The sequence below is a fragment of the Haliotis cracherodii genome, unplaced genomic scaffold (genome assembly GCF_022045235.1).
Source record: "Haliotis cracherodii isolate W230 unplaced genomic scaffold, xgHalCrac1.p SCAF_34, whole genome shotgun sequence".
In the NCBI taxonomy this organism is placed as follows: domain Eukaryota; kingdom Metazoa; phylum Mollusca; class Gastropoda; order Lepetellida; family Haliotidae; genus Haliotis; species Haliotis cracherodii.
Genome location: NW_027266291.1, coordinates 1,951,168 through 1,973,703, shown reverse-complemented (window position 1 = coordinate 1,973,703; position 22,536 = coordinate 1,951,168). Strand labels below are relative to the sequence as shown.

The 22,536-nt window shown below is 38.7% G+C and overlaps 1 protein-coding gene across 5 annotated transcripts in view; it reads right to left on the bottom strand.

The window, feature by feature from the left end:
- LOC139477662 (vinculin-like) overlaps positions 1-22,536 on the bottom strand; it is a 191,608-nt gene that overhangs the window by 34,907 nt on the left and 134,165 nt on the right. For all 5 annotated transcript variants that reach the window (XM_071260038.1, XM_071260039.1, XM_071260041.1 and 2 more), the window contains one exon: positions 9,112-9,235. In XM_071260038.1, coding sequence (XP_071116139.1) covers positions 9,112-9,235 — 124 coding nt within the window. The remainder of the gene's footprint in view (positions 1-9,111; positions 9,236-22,536) is intronic.

Sequence of the window (22,536 nt, the reverse complement as noted above, 5' to 3'; positions counted from 1 at the left end):
GTACCCATGTCGGGAATCGAACCCGGGTCTTCGGCGTGACGAGCGAATGCTTCAACCACTAGGCTACCCGACCGCCCCAGTTCACACATGTGTTCTATCACATCTAGATTTCTGTAATGGACTACTCATCGGCCTTCCTATAACCTTTTGACTAAACTTCAAAGAGTTCAAAACTGTGCTGCCAGGTTTGTTACTAAATCCAAAAAGTTTGACCATATCACACCGATTCTAAGGAACCTCCACTGGCTCAAAATCAATGAGAGAATCCAGTATAAAGTGATGCTGATTGTGTTCAATGCGAGACACAATCAAAAACAAAACTTATATCAGCCAGCTTCTTGAAGAGTACGTGCCTGGGAGATCTCTCAGATCAAGCTGTGAGTCCCTACTCACTGTGCCAAGTGTTAGAACAGTGACTTTTGGAGGTCGGAGTTTCGCCAAAGTTGCCCCTGAGCTATGGAATAGGCTGCCATTGGATATTAGGAACATTGACAGTCCTACTTTGTTCCGATCAGACTCAAAACCTATCTTTTCACCAAATCTTTCTTAGAGTATAGAGGCTTTGTGTTTTACTAACTGTGTATATATGTCTTTTTTTGTGTAGACTCAAATGAAGCGCTTTTGAGCAGTTCTTCGAATTTGGATACCAGCGCTTTATAAATCTGTAGTTATTATATCATATTATTAAATATCATGGGGGCCATGATGCCCTCGTACATAACCATCTTCTTGGCCTGATTAGAAACAGCCTTAGACCTGATCTGTGATAGGAGCTGTTGGTCATTGCAAGAAATTCCTGTTGCATCTTAACAATTGCTTCCAAGAGACTGTGGATAAGACCCACTTGATATATATGGATAGACAATGCAGTATCTGCCAGGACATCTTCCTAAGATAGATGCAAAGGAGGGACGTAGTGGACAAACCAATTGATATAAGTGCCAATACCTGTTGGCAGTTGACAGATCATTGACATGACAAGCAGGTAAAGGTAATGTCATGTTGGGATTTTTGTCCAGCTTTAGAAAGTCATCATCCAAAACCATTGAATCCGAAAACGGCAAGTCATGTATAACTTTCTCTTCAAATGAGGGAGGGGAGTCTTTCATCATGCCCAAGTTTGTTTAGATTATCCAAGGCTTGATCGATAATCCCTTGTGCATAGCTTACCCACGGTAGAGTCTGATGAATCTGAGACGCAACAGGGACATGGCAATCCGCATCTTCCAGGATCAAAGGGAATAGACTGGCCCGTACGAGGACGTCGGTGAGACTAGAAATAGTTGAGAGCGTCGAGCAGATCCATGAAGGAAAGTGTAGAACCAACTTCCAGCAGGGCGATTCTCAACCCCATAATAGCCATCATTGTACGGGGCAGAATCAGATGGTACAGATGTCTGAAGGGTTCATGGTTGTGTAAGAAACATGATGGGTTGAGACACTTTATCATCCACTTTCTTCTTGGCCTTGGTGAGAGACACGGTAAGCTTATAAAAATCCACTACAGAGGGGATGGTAGAGTGCGCAACAATTTCCTCCGTGCAGGTAACATCTCCGAATTTCCAACAGGATACACGAGGGTCGCTAGTGACTATGAAGCGGCCACACTTATGCCACAATGACGTAAGTTTTGAAGAGTGGCAAGAAATACCAACACTCACTTAACACTCATGTATTATAAACATCCAATAAGACTACTAGTTCTTTTAGTAGAAGTAAGTAACTATTTACTTAAACAGACGAGAATAGTGTGACTACAACTAGAAGAGAGCAGAATGTAGGACCATGTTTATGCCCATTTTCCCACCTTTATGCACAGGATAGGCTAATGGTGCTAATACAAGAATAACTAATTATTGTATAGTTGACAGTGAAAAGGGCTCCTGTTGAAAATCTGAAAGTTTAGTTAAGTGTGATTAAGACAAAATACAAGATTTATGTCAATGAAGTAATGAAGGTAGAGGATTTGCAAGAATTATATGCTGCATGGTTGTAGATTTGGTGTAAATGCAGCCTTAAAGTATGGAAATTACTGTATATTAAGCATACAAACAGTTAGGGGTGTATCATACATTCTTTGTAGTTAGGCTCAGCCTATGTGTTCAATCCAACAATCTTCCGGGTTGTCAGTCTTGTGGTATTGAATTTGGTTAATAGTTTGACTACTTCGCTTCATAAATAATCTTAATCTCATTGGTTGACCAATACCATTGTGTGCAAATCATATTGCATATCTGAGATGAGGTGAATTAGGATTTATCGTCGAGTCCAAGATGATTGCACTTATGTAGCGATGTGCATGCACATGTGTGTGTGTGTGGCTGCTTGTACTAGTCCAGACTTATGCCGATTTAATAGTGTCAGACTACTCTGATACCATGCTGCAGTTTAACATGAATACCCCACTCAGACACAGTATGCTGACTCCGAGCTGACCAGTCCATGTTTGAACCCCTTAATGCTGAGTGCCAGGCAAGGTCACAAGAAGTACCATCTTTTAACGTTTTTGGTGTGACACAGCTGGTGATCAAACCCCAGACCTTCTGCTCTACCACTCGACAACGGAGGCAGTCTGCAGATCTGAGACACTACATAACTACCCGGTATTAGCTAATCAATTTGTGTAAAAATATTCATGACACATTCCCGCAAAACTTTTACATAGTTCGATGTTTTGATATTTCTGTGCAGACAAGTCACAATGTCAGCTAAAAGGCAAATCAACATGAAGTTTACTTAATCTTTGAATTTGAAACCCAATGAGGAACTCTGATTGTGTAACTTGTTACTACCGAATCAACCAATCACGTATTGTGATGTCACTGGAGACAGCACTTGCTGATCATATTTTGTTTTCATTACCGAGAGTCAAATAGCGCAACCTTGAGGTATATTGACATTTTAGCATAGTTTCTGATAAATCTGATAAGCAAACAAGTCATGTATCACTGGGCCGGCTATATGTATCTGAGTTTGTCCTAAATTATGCAGGAAAAAACATGCAACAAAACAGGAAGAGATATATATATTTGGCTGATTATTAATTTCAAGTGCCTTTTAGGCACCTAGCTGTCACAACTATCCGAGTATTTTTTTCAGTTTACATTGTTAAATAGGGACTTAATTACCAGTTGATTACTAGACCAATCTGGGTGAAACAGCGGGTGAATTAAATAAAATAAAATTGTGATTTGAATTTGAAATATAAAAAAACCTGAATAATTACTATTTATTGATATCCAAAAATAATGCATGACATCTAAAAATCAAGTTTTTGATATTTGTACATGAAGTATTGAAATCATAAAATAGGGAATAAATAGTAAAGTGGTGCCTCACACGCGAGCTCACAATGAATGCATATGAAGTGAATCGTTTAATCAAGACAAATGCTTATACAATTTGGAAAAAATACATAACCTTACTGAGTGCACTTTGAGTAAGAACACAACACAACAGACAATGACGCCCTCTTGCAAGTGAAGCGAGCACATACCTCGCTACTTCATAATGTTAGAAGTTTATGATTTTGCAAGCTCTCGTCGTTTTGAAAACACCTCTTGTTTCATGTATCTGTTTTTGTAACCATAGTTTTTTTCACTAATTTCATATTTTTATGTGTCTTTAAAGTGAAAATACATAACTGAAGAACAGACTTTAGTTTCTAATCATATGACATAAAGGGTCATAAAGCTGCACTGATTGTTTTGCTAACCTTGACCCTCACTGGGTCAAATATATGTAACTTTAAATCCCCACATGTTTGTTGTACGGGGATCTGTATGGGTCAATGTCCGATGGACAAGCCATGGAGATCCGAAGTATTATGTATTCATAAATAAATTCAGAATTCTTAGATTAATGAAGAATTTACTCTAATTTTATTTGTTGTCAACATTGATTTTTCAACTTATATGATCATAAATGCAAATACATCTTGGAAGTCAAATCTTTTAAATAAAGAAGTCAACAACAACAACAACAGACTATTACTTTAATCAGTAACACACAAGACTGTAGACAACAATAACCACTCAGTGAAATCATTCAATGCAATAATGTATCCAAAGCACCAACAACCTCAGTATCAGCCAATCAGGAAACAGACAGTAGTCTGACGGTGGGTGTGGCATAATCTGGGGGGAATTATGGGAACATAAATTGCTTTAGCCAATCAAATGCCATGGAATCATTTGCAATGTAATACAGGCAAACACTAGACAGATACACCAGCAGCTACGGTGTACCTGTTTACAGACTACACCCTCATGCACTCTTCTCTGCCTTTGTTAGAAGTCTGATGTCCAGGGTTGAAGAACACAAGATGTGTGGGCAGGTAAAACAAAGAGTATGATATTGTCCTTGGCCCAGGCTATCACAGATATGTGGGACTCACGTCTTTTGAGTTCCTTTTTGGCGTGGGCTTCAGACAATCGTCCTGAAGACAGATTATGAAGACATTACTGTTTGACCATTTTGTCTTACTCACAACCCACGCTTCAGGCTTTCAAAAGTTCCTGATGAATATATTGTCCCTTAAACACAAGGCAGGGAGAAGTTTGGGCATTCCCACAGCCAAAAAACATACTGGTCAAACACTGGCCATGAACTATGATTAGCAAGGGACTACTTATCACAATGACTGCAGTTGTTTATCCATAGAGTTATCGCCAATGTTCATCATACCAACTTCCACATGGCACTTTCATAAGTGTGTATCATTAATAAGCCAAACATCTTCCTCTTGATTTAACAAGGGGCCTGGGTGGGAGCTGACACATTTGGGGTTAGTATCTCTCTTGATGCGATCTTGCAAATTCATATGCAGCATACCAAACCCTTAAGCGGTAATACTAACTGACATTTCATCCTCAAGCTCAGCCATGTAAGCTCTTGTAAGATTCTCCTGATGGTAGGACATGTACAAAACGCTTCAGTCTTCATGAATTACCTGTAAATGAATTGATTTATTTTTCACAAATGTTGTTGATACAAAAATCCAATTAAAAACCTTTAGAAAATCTTGTCTTCAAAACCAAATTCTCATATATCTATGATTTATCTTTAAAATCACTTGATAAGTTTTGTATTTTGAACAAATAAAATCATCAGATAAATTGAATAAATGAATTGATTGTCATAATGTTCACAAAATTAACTTAATATTTGTAAAATAATTCAGCTTCAATAAATACGATTTTTACTCTTCTGTTTACATTGAACAATTCTAGTAAAATTCTAGATATTTTATACATTTGTATACTTATCCTGCATTACTGCTAATGCATATTACTGCTTGTTCTTGACAGAGAAAAGAGCTGTGTGAAGATCTTGCTTGAAGAAGTTGTTTCAACTACCACTGTAGCTGAGAAGCCAACCCTATCACACAGCTGACGTAACAGATCACCACATTATTCTGAAGACCGGAACATCGGAGGGCATCGTACAAAGGACCAATGGATGTAACAACGCAACTCCCTCAACGGGCACAGGAGCTCTTGTTTGTTTCATCTTCTACACCAACAATCCATTGGGAGCTGATTCTTGGCAATAAAGTCCCAGCATAGTCCGAGATGAATGGCTCCGTGCGATCCATGCTAAAAGTGGACTACGTCACGTCGTCCTGGGCGTGTAGTTCACTGACACGGGCGGCTTTAGCGAGTGCAAGGAGGAAGACCGTCTTTTTAGTCAGATGGTAGAACAAGGGTACACTGAAGTCATCGACCGCCCAGGCCAGGGGATCCGGTACCGGCGATATGAATGTCGGTATCTGATGGTGTTGGCTGGTGGCGAACAAGTCTATGTTTGGGACACTGCAATAAAGCATCATGCTGTGGCAGCCTGGAATGGATTGAACCTGGAAATGGATCCCCAGTAGGTGAAAGAAACATCTGTTGAAGGAGCAAGGGTGAATGAGTCGTTCCTTGGTTCCGGAAACACAAATCAACGGTTATGTTGTCCATCAAAACATCAAATAAGAAAGTGCCAGAATAAGCGCCTCCAGTTCTAGGTTGTTGATGTGCCACTGGTCCTGATTGGCGGTCTACAGCCGTGAGGCAACCTTTCCCTCTAGGCGTGCACCCCATCGTTGAAGGGAGGCGTCTACGAATAGGTGTAAGAATATGTGTAATGAGGTTGTGAGTCCTGTCAAGGAAACGCCGCCTAAGACATTCGATTCCACTGTCCACCACCGGAGATGAGGTTTAAGGGGATCTGGGAGGACGATGGAAACTAAGGGATCCTGATACCTGATGTTGGGAGCCAAGAACATCTGGACTGGGCGCAGTTGGAGCCTTCCTCTGTCATCAAGTCCTGTCCAGTGGTTAGGAGGCCCTAGATGACTTGCTATTGACACAGCGTGCTCGGCTGGGACCAAGTGTAGTTGTATGCCCCCACTGGTCCACGGGTACAGAGAGGAGGCAGAATAAGGGCGTCAACTCTGGCTTCCTGGGATTGATCTTCCAACCCAGCTGGAGAGGAGACAGACGGTGAAGTCCCTGTAACGAAGTGTCCCAATGATTCCAGGGGGCAGTCGTCGATATAGGCCTTGAACTGAATGACCCGGAGTTAGAGGTGCTAAGGTTAGTGAATAGACACGGGCTGAAGAAATTCCAAATGGGAGGACCGGCCATTGATAATGGACTCCCATAAAGATGAAGTGGAGGAATTTCTGGTCCTTGGGTTTGATTGGGATCCTCGCATCGCGTGCCTGCATCTGTATAGGCAACATTCAGAGGCCTGTTGGAACCCAAGGGTGTCTGTCTGGTGGACTGGATAGGTGCCATCTGGTAGGTGAGCGCCAAGCCAGGCGTAATGGTGGTGGCTGCCGACGTGCAGACAGACGTAGTGGTGGTCATCAGGGTGCTCTGGGCAGAGACGGAGATGACATCATGGTTGAAGTGGAGGCCGGGGAGTCCCTGTTCGAGGTAGATGATGAAGCAGCCCTCTTACTAAGTGAGTTTCTGCGCCTGCTGTGACCTCTGGTTTTGGGACACATGGATGTATTGCCTGAAATTTGTGGGGGGGAAAGTGGGAGACAGTCTTTACATCGAAAGGACTAGAGGCATGGAGATGTATGATTTAAGCACCAGGGGTGAGGATTCCATGCCAACATATTATGCAGGCACTTGAAAGAGGTTGGCATGTTATCTGCAATGAAGCCGTGTAAAATCACAATGCATCCCTGCCCGATTATGTATGCCATAATTTGTTTTCCCAACAATTTGGGATTATGAAAAACAAGATTATGAAAAACATAAGACAACATACAATGACGAACAATATACTTGCACGGGTAAGACAGGCAAGAAGAATATAGTACATGAACCATGTTCCCATTGCATGGCCACGTAAAATATTCAAGATGACTACTTGAAACAAGACACCTGAGATTACCATTGTGTTCTTGAAAAAGAACACCAGCAGGTGTAAAAATGTTATGCACAAGTCATAAACATATAGAATGTACAAAGAACACCAGCAGGTGTAAAAATGTTATGCACAAGTCATAAACATATAGAATGTACAAAATACAAACTGTATGCACAACACAAGCACAAGAAACATTAACTCAGGACATGAGAGGGTTTCAACAACTTTTATGAGCAAATAAAAAAAAACCCAGATCTTCACTTAGCAAGTGACAAGAGTAACGTGGTGATCCGTGATGTCACTTCCCCTGGTCACGCCATAGCTGTGTGATAGGGTTGGCCTCTCAGCTAGTTGAAACAACTTCTTAAAGCAAGATCTTCACACAAGCTTTTTAGTATATGACATTTGCATGACCTTGACCTTCAATGTCATACAAGCATACGAGAGAACATTACTTCTTGCAAACTAGGGTCTTGTTTCAAATGACAAGTCTCCATACCAACAATATTTCCTGAATGAAACTATTTACAAGTCATTGCATAACCATCTATTATCATATATCATAGGTGTTGAGGTAGGTAGTTGGTTAGAGTCAATCTTAACTGATTGTAAAAACCTATGATATATAATGAATAAATTTGAAATTTCATGAAATCAGGATTTCATAATTTCACCTCCAGCTACTTTGTCTTTTCATTGACGTCATCCAAAAGTTGATATGACCGAGACCCCACAATAGAGATTAAGTTTCATCCAACAAAAATCATTTAGGCTCAATTTATCTTGTACATAAGCATTTTTTATCAACTTCAAAGTCATCCAATCATGATTACATGTGAGAACTACTTTTTGAAGTCATTTCAGGAGTGAAGAACCTTTAACTTACCTTGACATTTGACTCAGCCATGACAAATGACAAGTATTGAGTTAATTATTGAGTGTCAATCATAAGTGATTTTAAACAGTTTAAACTTCTCTTGAATCAATCTGGATGTTTGTGAAATTTAACCATGTTTCAGAATTTGAACTCAAGTGAACTTGACATAACCCAGAAGTTGATACAAAAGAGGCCTAGCCTTGAAGATTATTTACACTAAGTTTCATCAAATTCCATTCATAAATACCATGATTTGTCATTTGATTTCTAAATTTGGAAAATGCATTCACAAGTGTATAGGTCAAATGATGTTAATTTGCAGGAGTAGTTTAAAATTTATTAACTCTTACCTTTTGGAATTGTAAAAATCATCCTTCAAGTCTGAGAGCTGATGGTTTCCATGTTTTCATAAAATCCCTGTCACTGACGTCATGGTACATGTTAAATCTTGCAAGATTGACCAACAAGACTGGTGATGAAAACGGTAGTAAACTGTTGTTCTCTTGTAAAGATGCTGCACTCATGTTTCCATATCCCTATACAATTTGTACAGCTGACACTGTACTTGCTGGTACATATATACACTCATTTACTGGTAATTATAACCCTACTGCTCACACAGCCATTTCTGTATAGCTCACACTGTACATATGTCCTGCAAAACAGCTCACACTGTACACTTCAATGTTGCAGAGTTCACATTGGCTTTAAGACATAAAAGTTACTATATATGTAACATTCATTTTATTCTGTGTTCTTCACATAAACCTGGCAAGTGAACTGCAAGTAGAGTGTTTAATACCATTTATGTGCTGAAATGATGAAAGAATTCATTAGCAGATGTATATATATACAGTACATACCATTCTCATTTTTTTGTCTGTGCAGTCGGCAGCCAACTTCTTTGCCAGCCTTGTTACTTCTTCGGATGCTTCAGCAATACCTTTTGCTGTGGCAATCAGGTCCTTTTTGGTTCCCCCTTCCCCTCTGTGGACAAACAAGGAATAACATATTTTGACAAAACACCTGAATTCACAGCACAGGCACAGGCACTTATCAAACTTAATGAAATTTATTTCAGTACACGCACAACTGTCTGACTGCTTTCACACACTGGCTTTGAATCCATGAAATCTTGAAATTGACAGGTAAAATCAGATTTCTTGTGTCAAAATAGCCAGTTTGTCTGCAGCCTAAAAAGTGGCTGTTCAGTCACACTCCAGTTCTATTGGTAATCACGCTGTACCAGCAGGCTCATTCCCAGTAAATCTACAGGTTAATTTTGAATTGGGTCAGCCCTAATATTTTATGACAATATTTAAAAATGATGTTGTAATAAATATAGTAGTTTTATATGCCTCGCTTATGTTGGTGTTGTTGGCGTGCAAGAAATGGTGGCAATAAACAAATAAGTGACAAGAGAAGTAATTTCTTTTATCAAGTCTGAATCGAAGTCTTGACTATAAAGAATATAATCCATGGTATTGAGCAACCAGTCTTCATATTCATCAGAATTTGCTATCTAAAGTGAAAGACATGTTTTCTTGTATGAGTTATTGCAAATAAATGGGCAGTGGTCTCTGAACACAACACAGAAGACGTCTGACATCTGGCCCCTCAGCCCGCCTGCCCACCAGATACAACTGTATGTGTGGTAGCCAAAACTCAGATCATTGTGATCCGGTAAAAGTATATTTTAATAAAATACATATAAATTCATATTATTGTTAAAGTGCCAATCAGCCACAAATGAATTGCCTACTGTTAACATTGACTGACAGAATTTTATGTTATCCCTGTTTATATAAAAAATTACTGGGCAAATACTAGATCCAGCTCTAAAACGTAAACAGTGAATGAATTATAGGTGAAGTTATTTATCTAGTTCTATGACTAGTAAGCTGTCCATTCCACTCCATTCTAAATAAATTGATAATGCATACAAAACACATTTTTGCTGAAATGAATTATCTTTATCGAAGCGTAATCATAATTTACTTTCAATACTTACCAACTTCCTAATTAGAATTACATACTTTGGAAACAAGCATTGATCAAAACACTTCCCCTTTTTCTTCTCCGCTACTGTCAGACATATTTCAGGAGTTGTGACAACAGGAAATGTTGTGGTTTGAGGGAATGCGGAATGTAAAGGATACAACCGAATGTTTTCAGTTGCCGATTCCTTTGGTTACAATTGTGTCTGTGTGGTGATTCCAATGCAAACCCCTATTACGACAATAGTTACTGCATTTATATCGCATTTGGAACTATTCTTTCGCACTTTGTTGCTAAACACATGATATTGCTTACATTAATTCTTATAAAGCTTATTTTTATTCCAAAGATAGGAGGGCTTGAGTTAGTGTGGATCTTTCTCATAGACAGATGCCGGGAAAACAACACGGCATGTCCAGTCAGTTTCTAGTTTTCTCCTTGCTGTCGTTGCTGTACCCAAATTTTACTCCTTGCAAATTTGTACTTTATAGCTTGGAAATTTGAAGAAATGACACTTGGTGCTTTTGTTTGATGAACAAGTAAACCCCCATGCAACACAATACCCTATTCCGTGCCTCCAATATACAGAGAATAATAAAAATCACTTCATTGTCATGTAGGTAAATGCAGTGTAAACTAAAGGAAACAGCGGAATTCTCTCCACTATGATGTCAAAGTTACAGATAGGCTTCCAGCTGGGTTTTCTATAAAAATACATGCTGGTTGTGGGATAATGGCAGTTGTTTGTTGCTGTTTAGATAACAATGAACTCCCATAGGACTTTTATGGGGGTGTAAATATATACTTTGACTAATTAACATAATAAAAACTGAATTTTCAATAGATTTAATTTGATTCTTGTGGCCACTTCCAAATATCAAAAACAACTGAATGTCAATCAGTAGTTATGATTGTGTATAAATCTATGAATAGTACCTCTGTAACATCATAGCCAATGTTCTTGCAAGTTGTTTACATCACACTAAAAGAAATATTAAGATTTTCAACAGATGTCCTCTTCACTGTTAGCCATCCCAATCAGTCTTTAGTAATACCACATCTCGTTCCAAACATCTAAGTGCATGCACACACTGGGAAAAACATTCCTTCTTTCTCCTAGTTGCAGATCTATGGAGGAGGTGCGATGGACTACTTCTTATTGATGTCCCTGATAGAGGTAGTATTCTTAGAATTATACACAATGACTATTGTTTGGTAATTCCTTCGAATACCCTACCTATTACACAGCAAGAATTCACTAGAGGGCATGGTGGAATAGCTGACAGTTTATGAAATATGAAAACATAGAAATAAGAGGGGCACATTTGGATGAAATTATGATCAAAATGTCAATTCACTTCACAGGTTGTAGTACTGGAATCCTAACACTGCCCGAATCATTCAGGGAAGAAAATGGGTGAAAGGCTACTGAGAAACTATAGCCTGGGCCCAGGGTGTATAGACCCTCTAGATCCTGGTAGATATCACGCAGATAGAAATTCAGAAAGGCTTTCTGGGACATTCACTCATAGCTGGACACAACTTGCTCAATGAAGATGAACGGTGGAGATCATCGGATGTCGTCATTTGGAAATTCCCTGATTGTTATAGTTTAAAAAAAAGTATCCATGCAATGAAAGCATTTTCGGATTTCGGATTGTGTCTGGGGTAACTATTCAATCTAAATCCAGGTTTGAAGTGAGGTGAAATGCATGTTGTGTAATATGCACGTGGCAGCCCAGCAAGAGATGAATGATCAGTTGATTTACTTTTTTTGTAAATCAGCAGATCCTTCGTAGTCATCAAAGGATTAACAGAAAATACATTGATTGATTGAGTAATCACTGTTATCTTGCACGGTGGATATCTCAAAAGTGAGTGTTTACATGTCTAGGTTTACTAAAACAAAGGGAATACACTCATATCCTTGTGTGAAGTGCCGATGTAAAAACAACATACTTTGTTCAAAGGGTTAACCGATAATACGTTGATTCACTGCTCATTGTTATCTAACTCAATGGATTTTTTAGGAACCATGGACATTATGAAAATAGTTGTCATGTGGGCTTTCTCAGCCGACCTTTCAGACTTGACACCTATGTGAAACACCTGAAACAATCCAAGTGATTAGTTGAGAAACGAACACAGGTTATAATATCCCACAACGATATATTCATTTGCAGTAGCACTGGACAGATTCATTCTTGTTCCTCTATGTCTTGGTTGGGAAATTCTTCGATGCGCAATAGACGTTGTTTTCACAAGTCTTTTCCTATGTATGTTACAGCCAATTTGTGAAATGTGATTCTCTCAGGCAATTTATAAAATGTGTAAATATTTTGGTCACTTTGACTGAAAAATCTGTCCATTTCTTTAACAGATTGACCAAAATAGATTAAGACGATCAAAAGGGCCTAAAAACATCACAATAGATTATTATGTAGGATTAGAAGCCAACCAATATAGAAATGTACTTTTCATCTTAACATTTTCAGTCTCTTGTTGCTGATATTAAACATAACAAATTTTGGAATTTGTTGTCATAAAGTAGTATAGGTAATGGGGGTTCTGGCTCACTTCCACTGGAGCTGGATTTATATACCTATACTGCTCCTACAGGTAGCATTTTTTATGTGTAAATGACTATGCGATTCAAGGATAGTCATGAGATTGGCTCTAGCTCACCAATACCTGGGGCCAATCATTACTTTAGATGAGCCTAAATGGTAATAAAAATATTCTTCATCATTTTTATCGATAAAGCGATATTCAACATTTTTATTAAGTTCTTCGTTCATTTTACTAGGAGACCAGACTATATTACTACACTCTTCTTGTAAATTAATAAGAAACAATTGATTACCATATTTGGTTGGTTTGACATCACTGATATAATAAAAACCTTGTGGTAATTCTCTCCATTTAATAGTTTTTTCCATTATTATATATTTATGTAAGGATTTGTCTAAATGTGAACAAACGATAGTAAGCAATCTATTTTTAATCTCCAACCAGTTCTTTGGTAATTGACGCGCTTGTTGCCTCCCCTGTTCTATGAACTTTTTTTTCTCATCCTCGCTAATACCACTGGTCTTATGAGATCTTGATCGAATCTCCTGCTTCATTTCATTGTATTTGGTGAGTTCCGACAGCACTAAACGAAACTCATCCTCGGATATCTTACAATTGGCCATTCCTGTCGAAATATGATCCTCAATGCTGTTCAACTTGGCTTCGGCGAGTATCCGAATACTATCGTGTTTTAATGCTTTCTTTTGTAACCTACGAGAAATGAATTTTATCGCTATTCCTGCCAGTCCCGAGACTCCAGCGGTTATTTCCATTCCGAGCACGATAGGCGCGGCGATTATAGTTGACAGTAAACCGACACCGGCTACACCGAGTCCCATGCCAGCTGCTATAAGAGCGGTGTGAACTCCGTCCAGAGCATTCATGGCTCTGCGATACTTTTTATACAATCCAAGTCTCAACTCCCTATCCTTCTCTATTCGATGTTTTATGTCGCTTATTTGATGTAATCGAAATCCATCAACAGTTTCCATCTTTTCAATTGCTTCATCGAGCGCTGGATATAAACTCATAGTGTATATTACGAATATATAATAGTCCTTAATTGGTCTTGCTTAAATGTTTTGAGAGTATACATCAACCTTATCAAATGTATATTATACGGCAAGAATATCTTAGAAAGAGAAATTCTGTCACTTTTAATAATTTGAACCCCCTCGAGGGTTGTAACGGGTGATGCACCGACATGAATAATACTGCAACGTTGACGCTCGTGTTTCTTAAGCCATTTAATCGATAGACCTGGTAATATTTCGAAGGCATCTACCAGTGCATCTCCAAACAAGACTTCAATAATAAGCGTAGAAATATTAGGTATTGCACTCAAGTTAACTTTAATATCATCGAATTCAGCAATCAAATTTAAACTAACATTTTGGATTGCCGGACGACTATATAACATATGACCTGGTTTTTCTGGCAGAGGAGTGACTAACACACTTTTTCGTTTTGACGGGATATAGGCCGCGAGTACAATACCACTATTTATTATCTTAGTTAAATTATGTCCCTTACCCGTCATCACATAAGGTGGGGTAATGGCGATATTCAGTAGCCACTTGATGTTTGCTTCGACCATAGTCCATTTATTCTCACTGTTGTAAATAATATTGTACGGAGTGGTTTTAAGGATTCTACTAACGTCGACATCGCTTAAATCTTCTAGAATATAACTTCTTTCCGCTTGTATACATTATTAGTGTAAGTGTAAACCATATAACTTACCATTGTTACCAGGTTTACTGAATCCTTCCGTGTCTCCGAGATCGGAAAGCGCAATTGTATTACATTGTCTTATCGTTCCAGGGCCTGATGCATCAACCATTATTTATAATATGGAGTGTTACACTTAAGTATCCATATGTACAAGTTGATGTTTTACATCTAATACAGAAATTTTGAGGTCTGAAATAATACCACGCTTCAATTTTTTATATTGTAATGACGAGAAAGATTCCGTTCTACCGCTATTGTATTTTTCATTTTTAACTGGAACACTTCTGAGCAGAGTTGAAGGACTTTCTAGTTGAATATTATCAGTCGTGCTTATTTGGTCAAGATGGATGCACAACTCTTTTTAGGGAACTAAATCGGGTAATTTAACATCCCGATGTATGCCAATTAAGTGACTAAATTCCCATGTAGCTGATTGTTCCAATAAAAATATATTTGAATTTCCAGGGTCCCATTTCACTGTCCCAGTCGCCTCATTTTGTGAGAGACTAACTCCATTAGGCTTTAAAATTTCATCATTGAGTGAGCTTACGCTGTAATACCCATCAGGTATAGTAATGCGTTTGATAATACTACGTGTGGTCATTAGTATTATCCTATTATTATTTTTTGCAGCATTTATATTGGTCCACCGTGGGTAATACGTTGCATCGCATAGAGCTACTTCGAGTTGTCCATCAGAGTTATTGATTGTATGAAGCAGTTCAATAGACTGGCCATTTGTTATTCCCGGGAGTGTAACATACATATTAAATATACAATGATACTATATCATAACTTGAATGGTGCACGATTGGTTTCACAATCCGATGCAATTTTGGCAGAATCAGTTAAACTTTGCCATATGGTGTGCCACAACGGGATGTGGCGTATCTCTTTACGCTCCAGGATTTGAACTGAATAAGTCTGTTATAACATTTCACGTGTACTATCAGATTAGACGTATACTTAGTGCTCCATTACCGCAGGATCGAGTGTGGAATTCCACAAATAATAATTATGATAGGTCCGCGTATGAGCGTATTTGTCAGGAATTTAATGTTTCTACGAGTAAAGATTGGCGTATTAAAGGAGCAAACCATGGTCTAGGTGTTCCTTACACAGAGGAAAAAATATCCGTCAAAGCAGAAAGCGATTATGTATATAAAGAACTTAATAAACTTCCAGTTAATTTTGGTAAGTTGTATAGTACCAGCAAACATTACGCAAGAATATATGATCATTGGCATAAAACCGGTGATTGGTATAAAGGCTGGGAACTTTATAGTAACAATTGGAGAGGGGATATTATGAGTTTTAAGAGTGGTTTAATTTATATTGTTACAAAATTTGTACAAATGAATGATACCTTAAACGCTTGGAATGAATTTCTTAATGATAAAATGGAAAATAATTTTACTAGGATTTGTAAGAGTTAATGAATCAATAAGAACTTATGTATGGGCAATTCTTGGAGCGCAATCACAAACACGAACGTCCATTGTCGGTTCTGGGACGGCGCTCGATGCACAAAAACAGTTTGTCTCAAACGTGGAGGACGCCATTAATTCACCAGTTGACATACCATCGTCTATAAAGCGTTTTCAAGATGCATTACAGTACGCTCAATCTAAAGTGGACTACGTTTATGCGCCGGAACTATACATGTCTCCGAGTAATATGGAACTTAAGATCGGTCAAGTGATAGGTTATAATAATAAAATTGTTATCACTATCGATCAACAAAAACCAGGTATAAATTCAGATATGAACGTCGAATTAATAACGCAAACGATCACGGGTGAAAAGGGAATAGACAAGCCACAAACACCACATGTTTCACAAACATCTACTGATGCACAAGTGTCACCGCATATTGCGGCTAAAAATCAACAACATATCGATGAAAAAACAGCGCTTGTAGTGGGTGGAGTCTCGGTTGGTTTACTAATGATTTGGTTAGCGAACTGATTTGGTTAAATAGTCTTTAGCGAATACGTACAACAGCCCTGCAATTGCTACGATCAACCCCCACAAGTTTTGACTAAGCCAAGTGGTGGTCTTAGCTAATAAATTCAATAGCCAGGAAACAACACTCCCTATTATACCGGGAAGTGCAGCCGCGGCTTTCTCAGCGAGCTTTCCCAGTGCTGAACCTAATGCTTTTAAATGCCTTTTTATCCACTCTTTTATACCATTTTTATCGTTAGGTGGTGATCCGCTGCTACCACCTGTACCACCTGTGCCACCTGTTAACGCGAGAGTCAAAGTCGATATAATAAATCCCAACGCGGTTTAAATACTGGCAATTGTTATTCCCTGTTCTCTGAACAATGTTTTAATTTTATCGGCTAGTGTAGTATCATCGTTGAGGACTTGATCGATAGTTTCTCGAATACGACTGATTTGCGAACGAAGTGCCTTTCTATTACTGGAAGCTGCTTCGAGGCGGGCCGATCTTTCCTCTTCTAGGTTACGCAATCTTTCCGCTACGCAGCGTCTACTGAACTCATCGCCCGCCTGTTCGAGTTTTGTTTTCTCGTAAGCTATATGCTTGTCGATTTCGGATAGCTTGGCTGTATTACTGATGAGTTCTCCCCGCATTGTTCGCATTGCCTTGTCAAGACCTCGTAATTCCCTAATACTGAACTCTGAATGTGGTACCTGTAACGTGGAATTATCGTAAAAGGTATCTAAGATTTCTCTGAGTCCGTCCGAGGCCACCATCGAGGCTGCTTCCAAATCATCTGTATTAAAGAGTTCTTTCCTCATAGTCAGAAGAGCCTTAGTAGTCTTCGCGGAAAGTTTTGGTCGTCGGTAGTAGTCCACAAAACCTAATTCATCACGAACAGTGCCGATGCCGTGTTTAGCAGCTATCGTAGACAAGGCTAGGGGCTTACGAGTACGAGAATGCATAAGATCAATATGCGCAGAGTCACGCAGTCGCAATATTCCTTTACTATCTATCGTAAACTTTGAATAGTTATGAACTATTGGGTTAACATAATTTTTATCTTCTTTTAAGGCATCGTAATAATCATTGAAGGTTGATTGTAAAATTTCATCGTTAAGATTCGTGCCACCAAAGTTGGTTTCATCAGTATCTTCGATTGGATTCTGGTTATCAAAGTCATCAAAGGTACTTAGATCTAAGTCATTATGTTCAAAATTAGTCATTTTTATATTAAACATAGGGTACGTTTTCAATATAACAATGTCTTCGCAATACGGACGCAAGTTAAACCCACAACGTAGACATCGAGATCCATTAGGGGTCAAGGCAATTCGTCAGTCTGTTACTATAACAAATAACCCTAGTACCATCGATCAGAATCAAACGCTTCTGGTTCGCTTTCCTAATCTTGGCCCACACGATGTGTTAGTTCCGGGAACTGTCCGACTAGCATTTACGATTGTTTTGACTTCTACAGATGTTAACAGGGAGCCTGTTCAGAACATAGGTCGTGCTATCGTTAAGAAAATCGCCATTAAAATTAGCGGTAATGAGGTTTTGAGTATCGACGATAGCGATGTATACTATTGTTACATGGATCTCTGGAGAACGGATAAAGAGCGGGAAAACTTACAGTACCAAGGTATTTGTAATAAGAACACATTGAGACTGCGCGTAGATGCTTCTAGTGGTGATGGTACTGTCGTAAAAGATCAGGCCGTTGCCGACGCATTAGGTAACCGATTCGATGTTCCCCTAGACTTTGAATTACTAGATTTCCATATGCCCTTTTATCAAGCATCCCTAGGCAATAAGTTAGAATACGAACTCACTTTTAATGACTACGGTAGAGTAATCAGAGCTGCTGAAGATGCTAGCTATTCCACTGACAATATCTCGCTCGAGTACGATATGATAACGGATCCCGAATTAGCCAGACAAATTCGTAACCATTATTCGGGAAGTTTAGCCATTTTGTACGATCGCGTGCTGCGACACCGAAAGATCACGAGGGACAAAAAAGATATGATGTGGAATATCAATCTAAACGTCCCCATGAGGTCGTTGAAGGGTATTTTAATGTTGTTCGAGGATCCCTCCGATGCGTTTAAAAGAAATACCGAGAAGTTCTACAATCCCAAGATTACAAAAGTAGAATTGACTATCGAGGGCCTTCCTAATCAACTATATAGTCAAGGAATGCTAGCGTATCACCAGTGGGAGTGTATCGATGGGTGAATACCCCACCACGAAGTACGCGCTATGGCTCGACATGCGAACAACGGACGATGACCAACTAGCGAGGGTGTCACCATACAGATAACGAAGCTCCAGGAATCAGCTGGTAAATTAAACATATATTTGTACGTGATTATGGATGCGCAACTTAATATACAGAATGGGAGATTCGTGCAAGCAATCTATTGATAATCTTTTACCTAAAGATCCGCACTGCGCTATCATATGCGAGCAAACGGGCTGCGGAAAAACAGCTTTTATTCTACATAGTTTACAAAGTCATTATCGGGACGTTTTCGATCATATTATTATTCTGTGCCCGACTATAAGCGTTAATAAAACATACTTATCGAGAGATTGGGTAATGAATGACGACGGGGTACACAGAGTCGATCCGGGCGATCGTTTACAAGACTGTCTCCAAGTATGTCACGAAAAATACAAAGGAGAATCAACTCTTTTCGTAATAGACGATTGCAGCGCGAGTAAAGAATTAACAAAAAAGAAAGATATGCTTTCGTATTTAGCATTCTCCGGTCGGCATACTCAACATAGCGTTTGGGTACTTACTCAAAAATACAACTCTGTCCTGAAAGATCTCAGAGAGCAGACCAAATGGGTAGCGCTGTTTCATTGCAAAGACCGAGATTCATTCGAGGAATGTTTACGGGAAAATGACGTCATTTATACCAAGGGTGAACGAGATAAAGTCAGAAAAGTGTTAGCAGCAACGAAGCACTGTAAACTCGTATTAAAAACCGATCAACCAGCTGCTTATGCAATCGCTTAGCAAAAATGTAGCAAATTGTAGCAAAATTATAGCAAAATGTGGCAAAATTATAGGAAAATTATAGCAAAATGTAGCAAAAATGTAGCAAAAATGTAGCAAATTAAACATTAGCGGTTAATATGACATAAAATGTGGTTCGAAATCATCATTCTTTCGCAACAGTTCATTATTACAGGATGTATTGGATATGTCATATTCCATTATGTTAGACTTAAATATCTCCTTAGGTATTACATTATGGAATGCGACGAACTCATCGAACAAATGCTCAAAGAATCTGATCAAAATGTAGATAAATCTTTAGATAAACATAGAGAAAGACTCATGGCTTTGGTAGCCGGTGGAAAATGTTCCCAATATTTGGGAGAAAATTATACCATCGAAAAAATTGATAACATGACCGACGAAGAGATTAAAAAACTGTACGCGCGTTACCAGTCTAGACTGGGAGCTACCATGACTAAAACGATAGGGTTGTCTATATTACAACTATACACAGTCGTAGCTAGTACGTTTCTCCCCAACCCGGCAGAACATCGCATGTATTTATGCGAATCTCTCGAGAAAGACCCATTCATTGAACACGCTATAAGCTCAGTGAGCTGTGAGTTTTATCATAGATTCGGAATGTTCTTAGCTCCGTTCACCACAGCTTTGATAACGGCTAGGTATTGTCAATTTAAACATACGTGCCCACTTAATAATAATGGAGACTCAACAGGTGACACCACAACAGATTGTGAACACGCAACCACAACAGATTGCGGAAACGCAACAGATTGCGGAAACGGAACAACAAGTGAATGAGGAACCACCACATGTGAATGAGGATGCACCACATGTGAATACACAAAAACAACCCAGAGTTACTAAGAACCCCCCAAAAATAGCTGCAGGAAGGAAGGGAGGACTGGCCAGGAAAGCGAAATTAATAAATAATTCAAATATTAATCCGATTAAAACATGGGCACTAGTAGGAGTTGCAGGTATAGCAACTGTATGGTTCTTTTATAAGACCAGAGAAGAGAAAACGTCACCCCCTATGCAACAACAAGTTCAATTAGAGGTTAGTCCTCATATAATGCTATAAGAAGCATGACTACTCCAGTTACAGATGGTAAAATGTTGGTAAACGCGACGTATCATTCAGCGGTGGTCACCGGCTTGGCCATTGGCTATGCCCGTATGGCTAAAATGATTACTAAAGCCACACCTCCCAAGCTAGATTTTAATGGATCTGATATAGGTATGATGGTTCTGGATATTGGATTAGCAATGGCAACGAAGGATATGCTCATCAAACAAGGACTTATCCCGGAAGACATAATGAAGTAATTAAACATTTGAATATTTTATATTATTAAATATATGGCATCAATTGCGATGATGGTCGGTGGAGCTGTTGTTAATGCTCTAGCTTTTTCGGGGAGTAATTATTTATTTTCTAGTATGAGGGAATCAAACGCTAAAGAAGTTGAAGAGGAGCGTAAACGACATAACGAAGATTTAGAACAATACCAAGCTGCTCGGTTACAATATACACAGCAGAGAATGAAGAGATTAGACTTTATTCATGATTAAAGTCATGATTAAAAATGATTAAGGAAGGACGTTCAATTCAAACGTTTAAGGATGTCGAATCTGCCATGCACGAATACTACCTCATTTATGGGAAAAAACTCGACCCAATACCTAGACCAACAATGAGTCAGTTTTATACACCGTCAGAGGAACAAAAGAACCACGAGGTCACATTTGTGATTATTGGGTTGAATGCAGTATTGATTTTCAGCTATACAATAGCTACGCAGTGACAGCTATGGCTATGCATAATCAATATCTCACCAGTGTAGCTGTGATTTGCATTTAGACAAATGATATGATAGATGTATAACCATGAATAACTGCAAGTTTACACTCATGGGGAAGACGACTCTATGTAATCGACGCTGTGTTGATATTTACTGCGGTATACACAATTATTACATCAAGCGTGGACACATAAACTATACGTGTTCTGAATGCGGGATAGGGGTCAATGGTCGTTATTGTTTATGTAAGAAACACGGTGCTGATAGGGTCAGGAATCAGATTATTTATGCTAGGAAGAGAGATTACATCAATGAGAGGAATAGGTTGGGGAGAATACGTATTTAGATATATGAAAAACAACCAATTAGACATTTGTCTCATTTTGCATATACCATTCAGCCACAATGGTTTTTGTCAGAGAGTTGAAGGCTATGGCAAAGCAACGTGGTCTACGTGGATATTCTCGTATGAGAAAAGCTGAATTGATTACCTTACTCAGTTTGGAATACAACAAACCCCAGACTGTTAGAGAACTCGAAGCTCGAGCGAGAAACAGTGGGCTGAGAGGTTATTCACGAATGAGAAGAGCTGAATTGATCGCTTTACTAGATAATAATGATGATAATGATGATGTTGATATTGATAATAATCAACGACAACAAGAATTAATATTTACCCACATCCGCCGACGTTGGTAAATATCTAAGAGGTTGGAAGATGGATATTAATTCCAACATGGATGTTAATGATATTAAGCCCATCATATCGAGTAAAATTAACGAGGAGTTAGATGATTTACATAGTATAAAATACCAGCTGACGATTAAAATGTCATTGAGTAAAAGTAACACAGACGATAGCGTCGAATATACCGAACCATATTTCCGTAGCAATCAAGAAGTTATAACTGAATCCGATACTATAAACGCATCATTAGATACATCAATTCAGAGGATACAGGAAACTTTAGAACGCTGGACTAATAGAGGTTCGGGTTGGGGTGTGGATAAAATCGATAGTTCATATTTAGATATAGCGAATTATATGCCTTTCAAAGGTGGATCTTATATAGATTTACCCCCGTATTATAAGACGAAAAAAGCCATAATAAACGTAAAAAATAAATCTGATGATTGTTTAAGAATGATGATAAGATCCGCATTGTTCCCCCTAGACAAGAATCCGGATAGACCT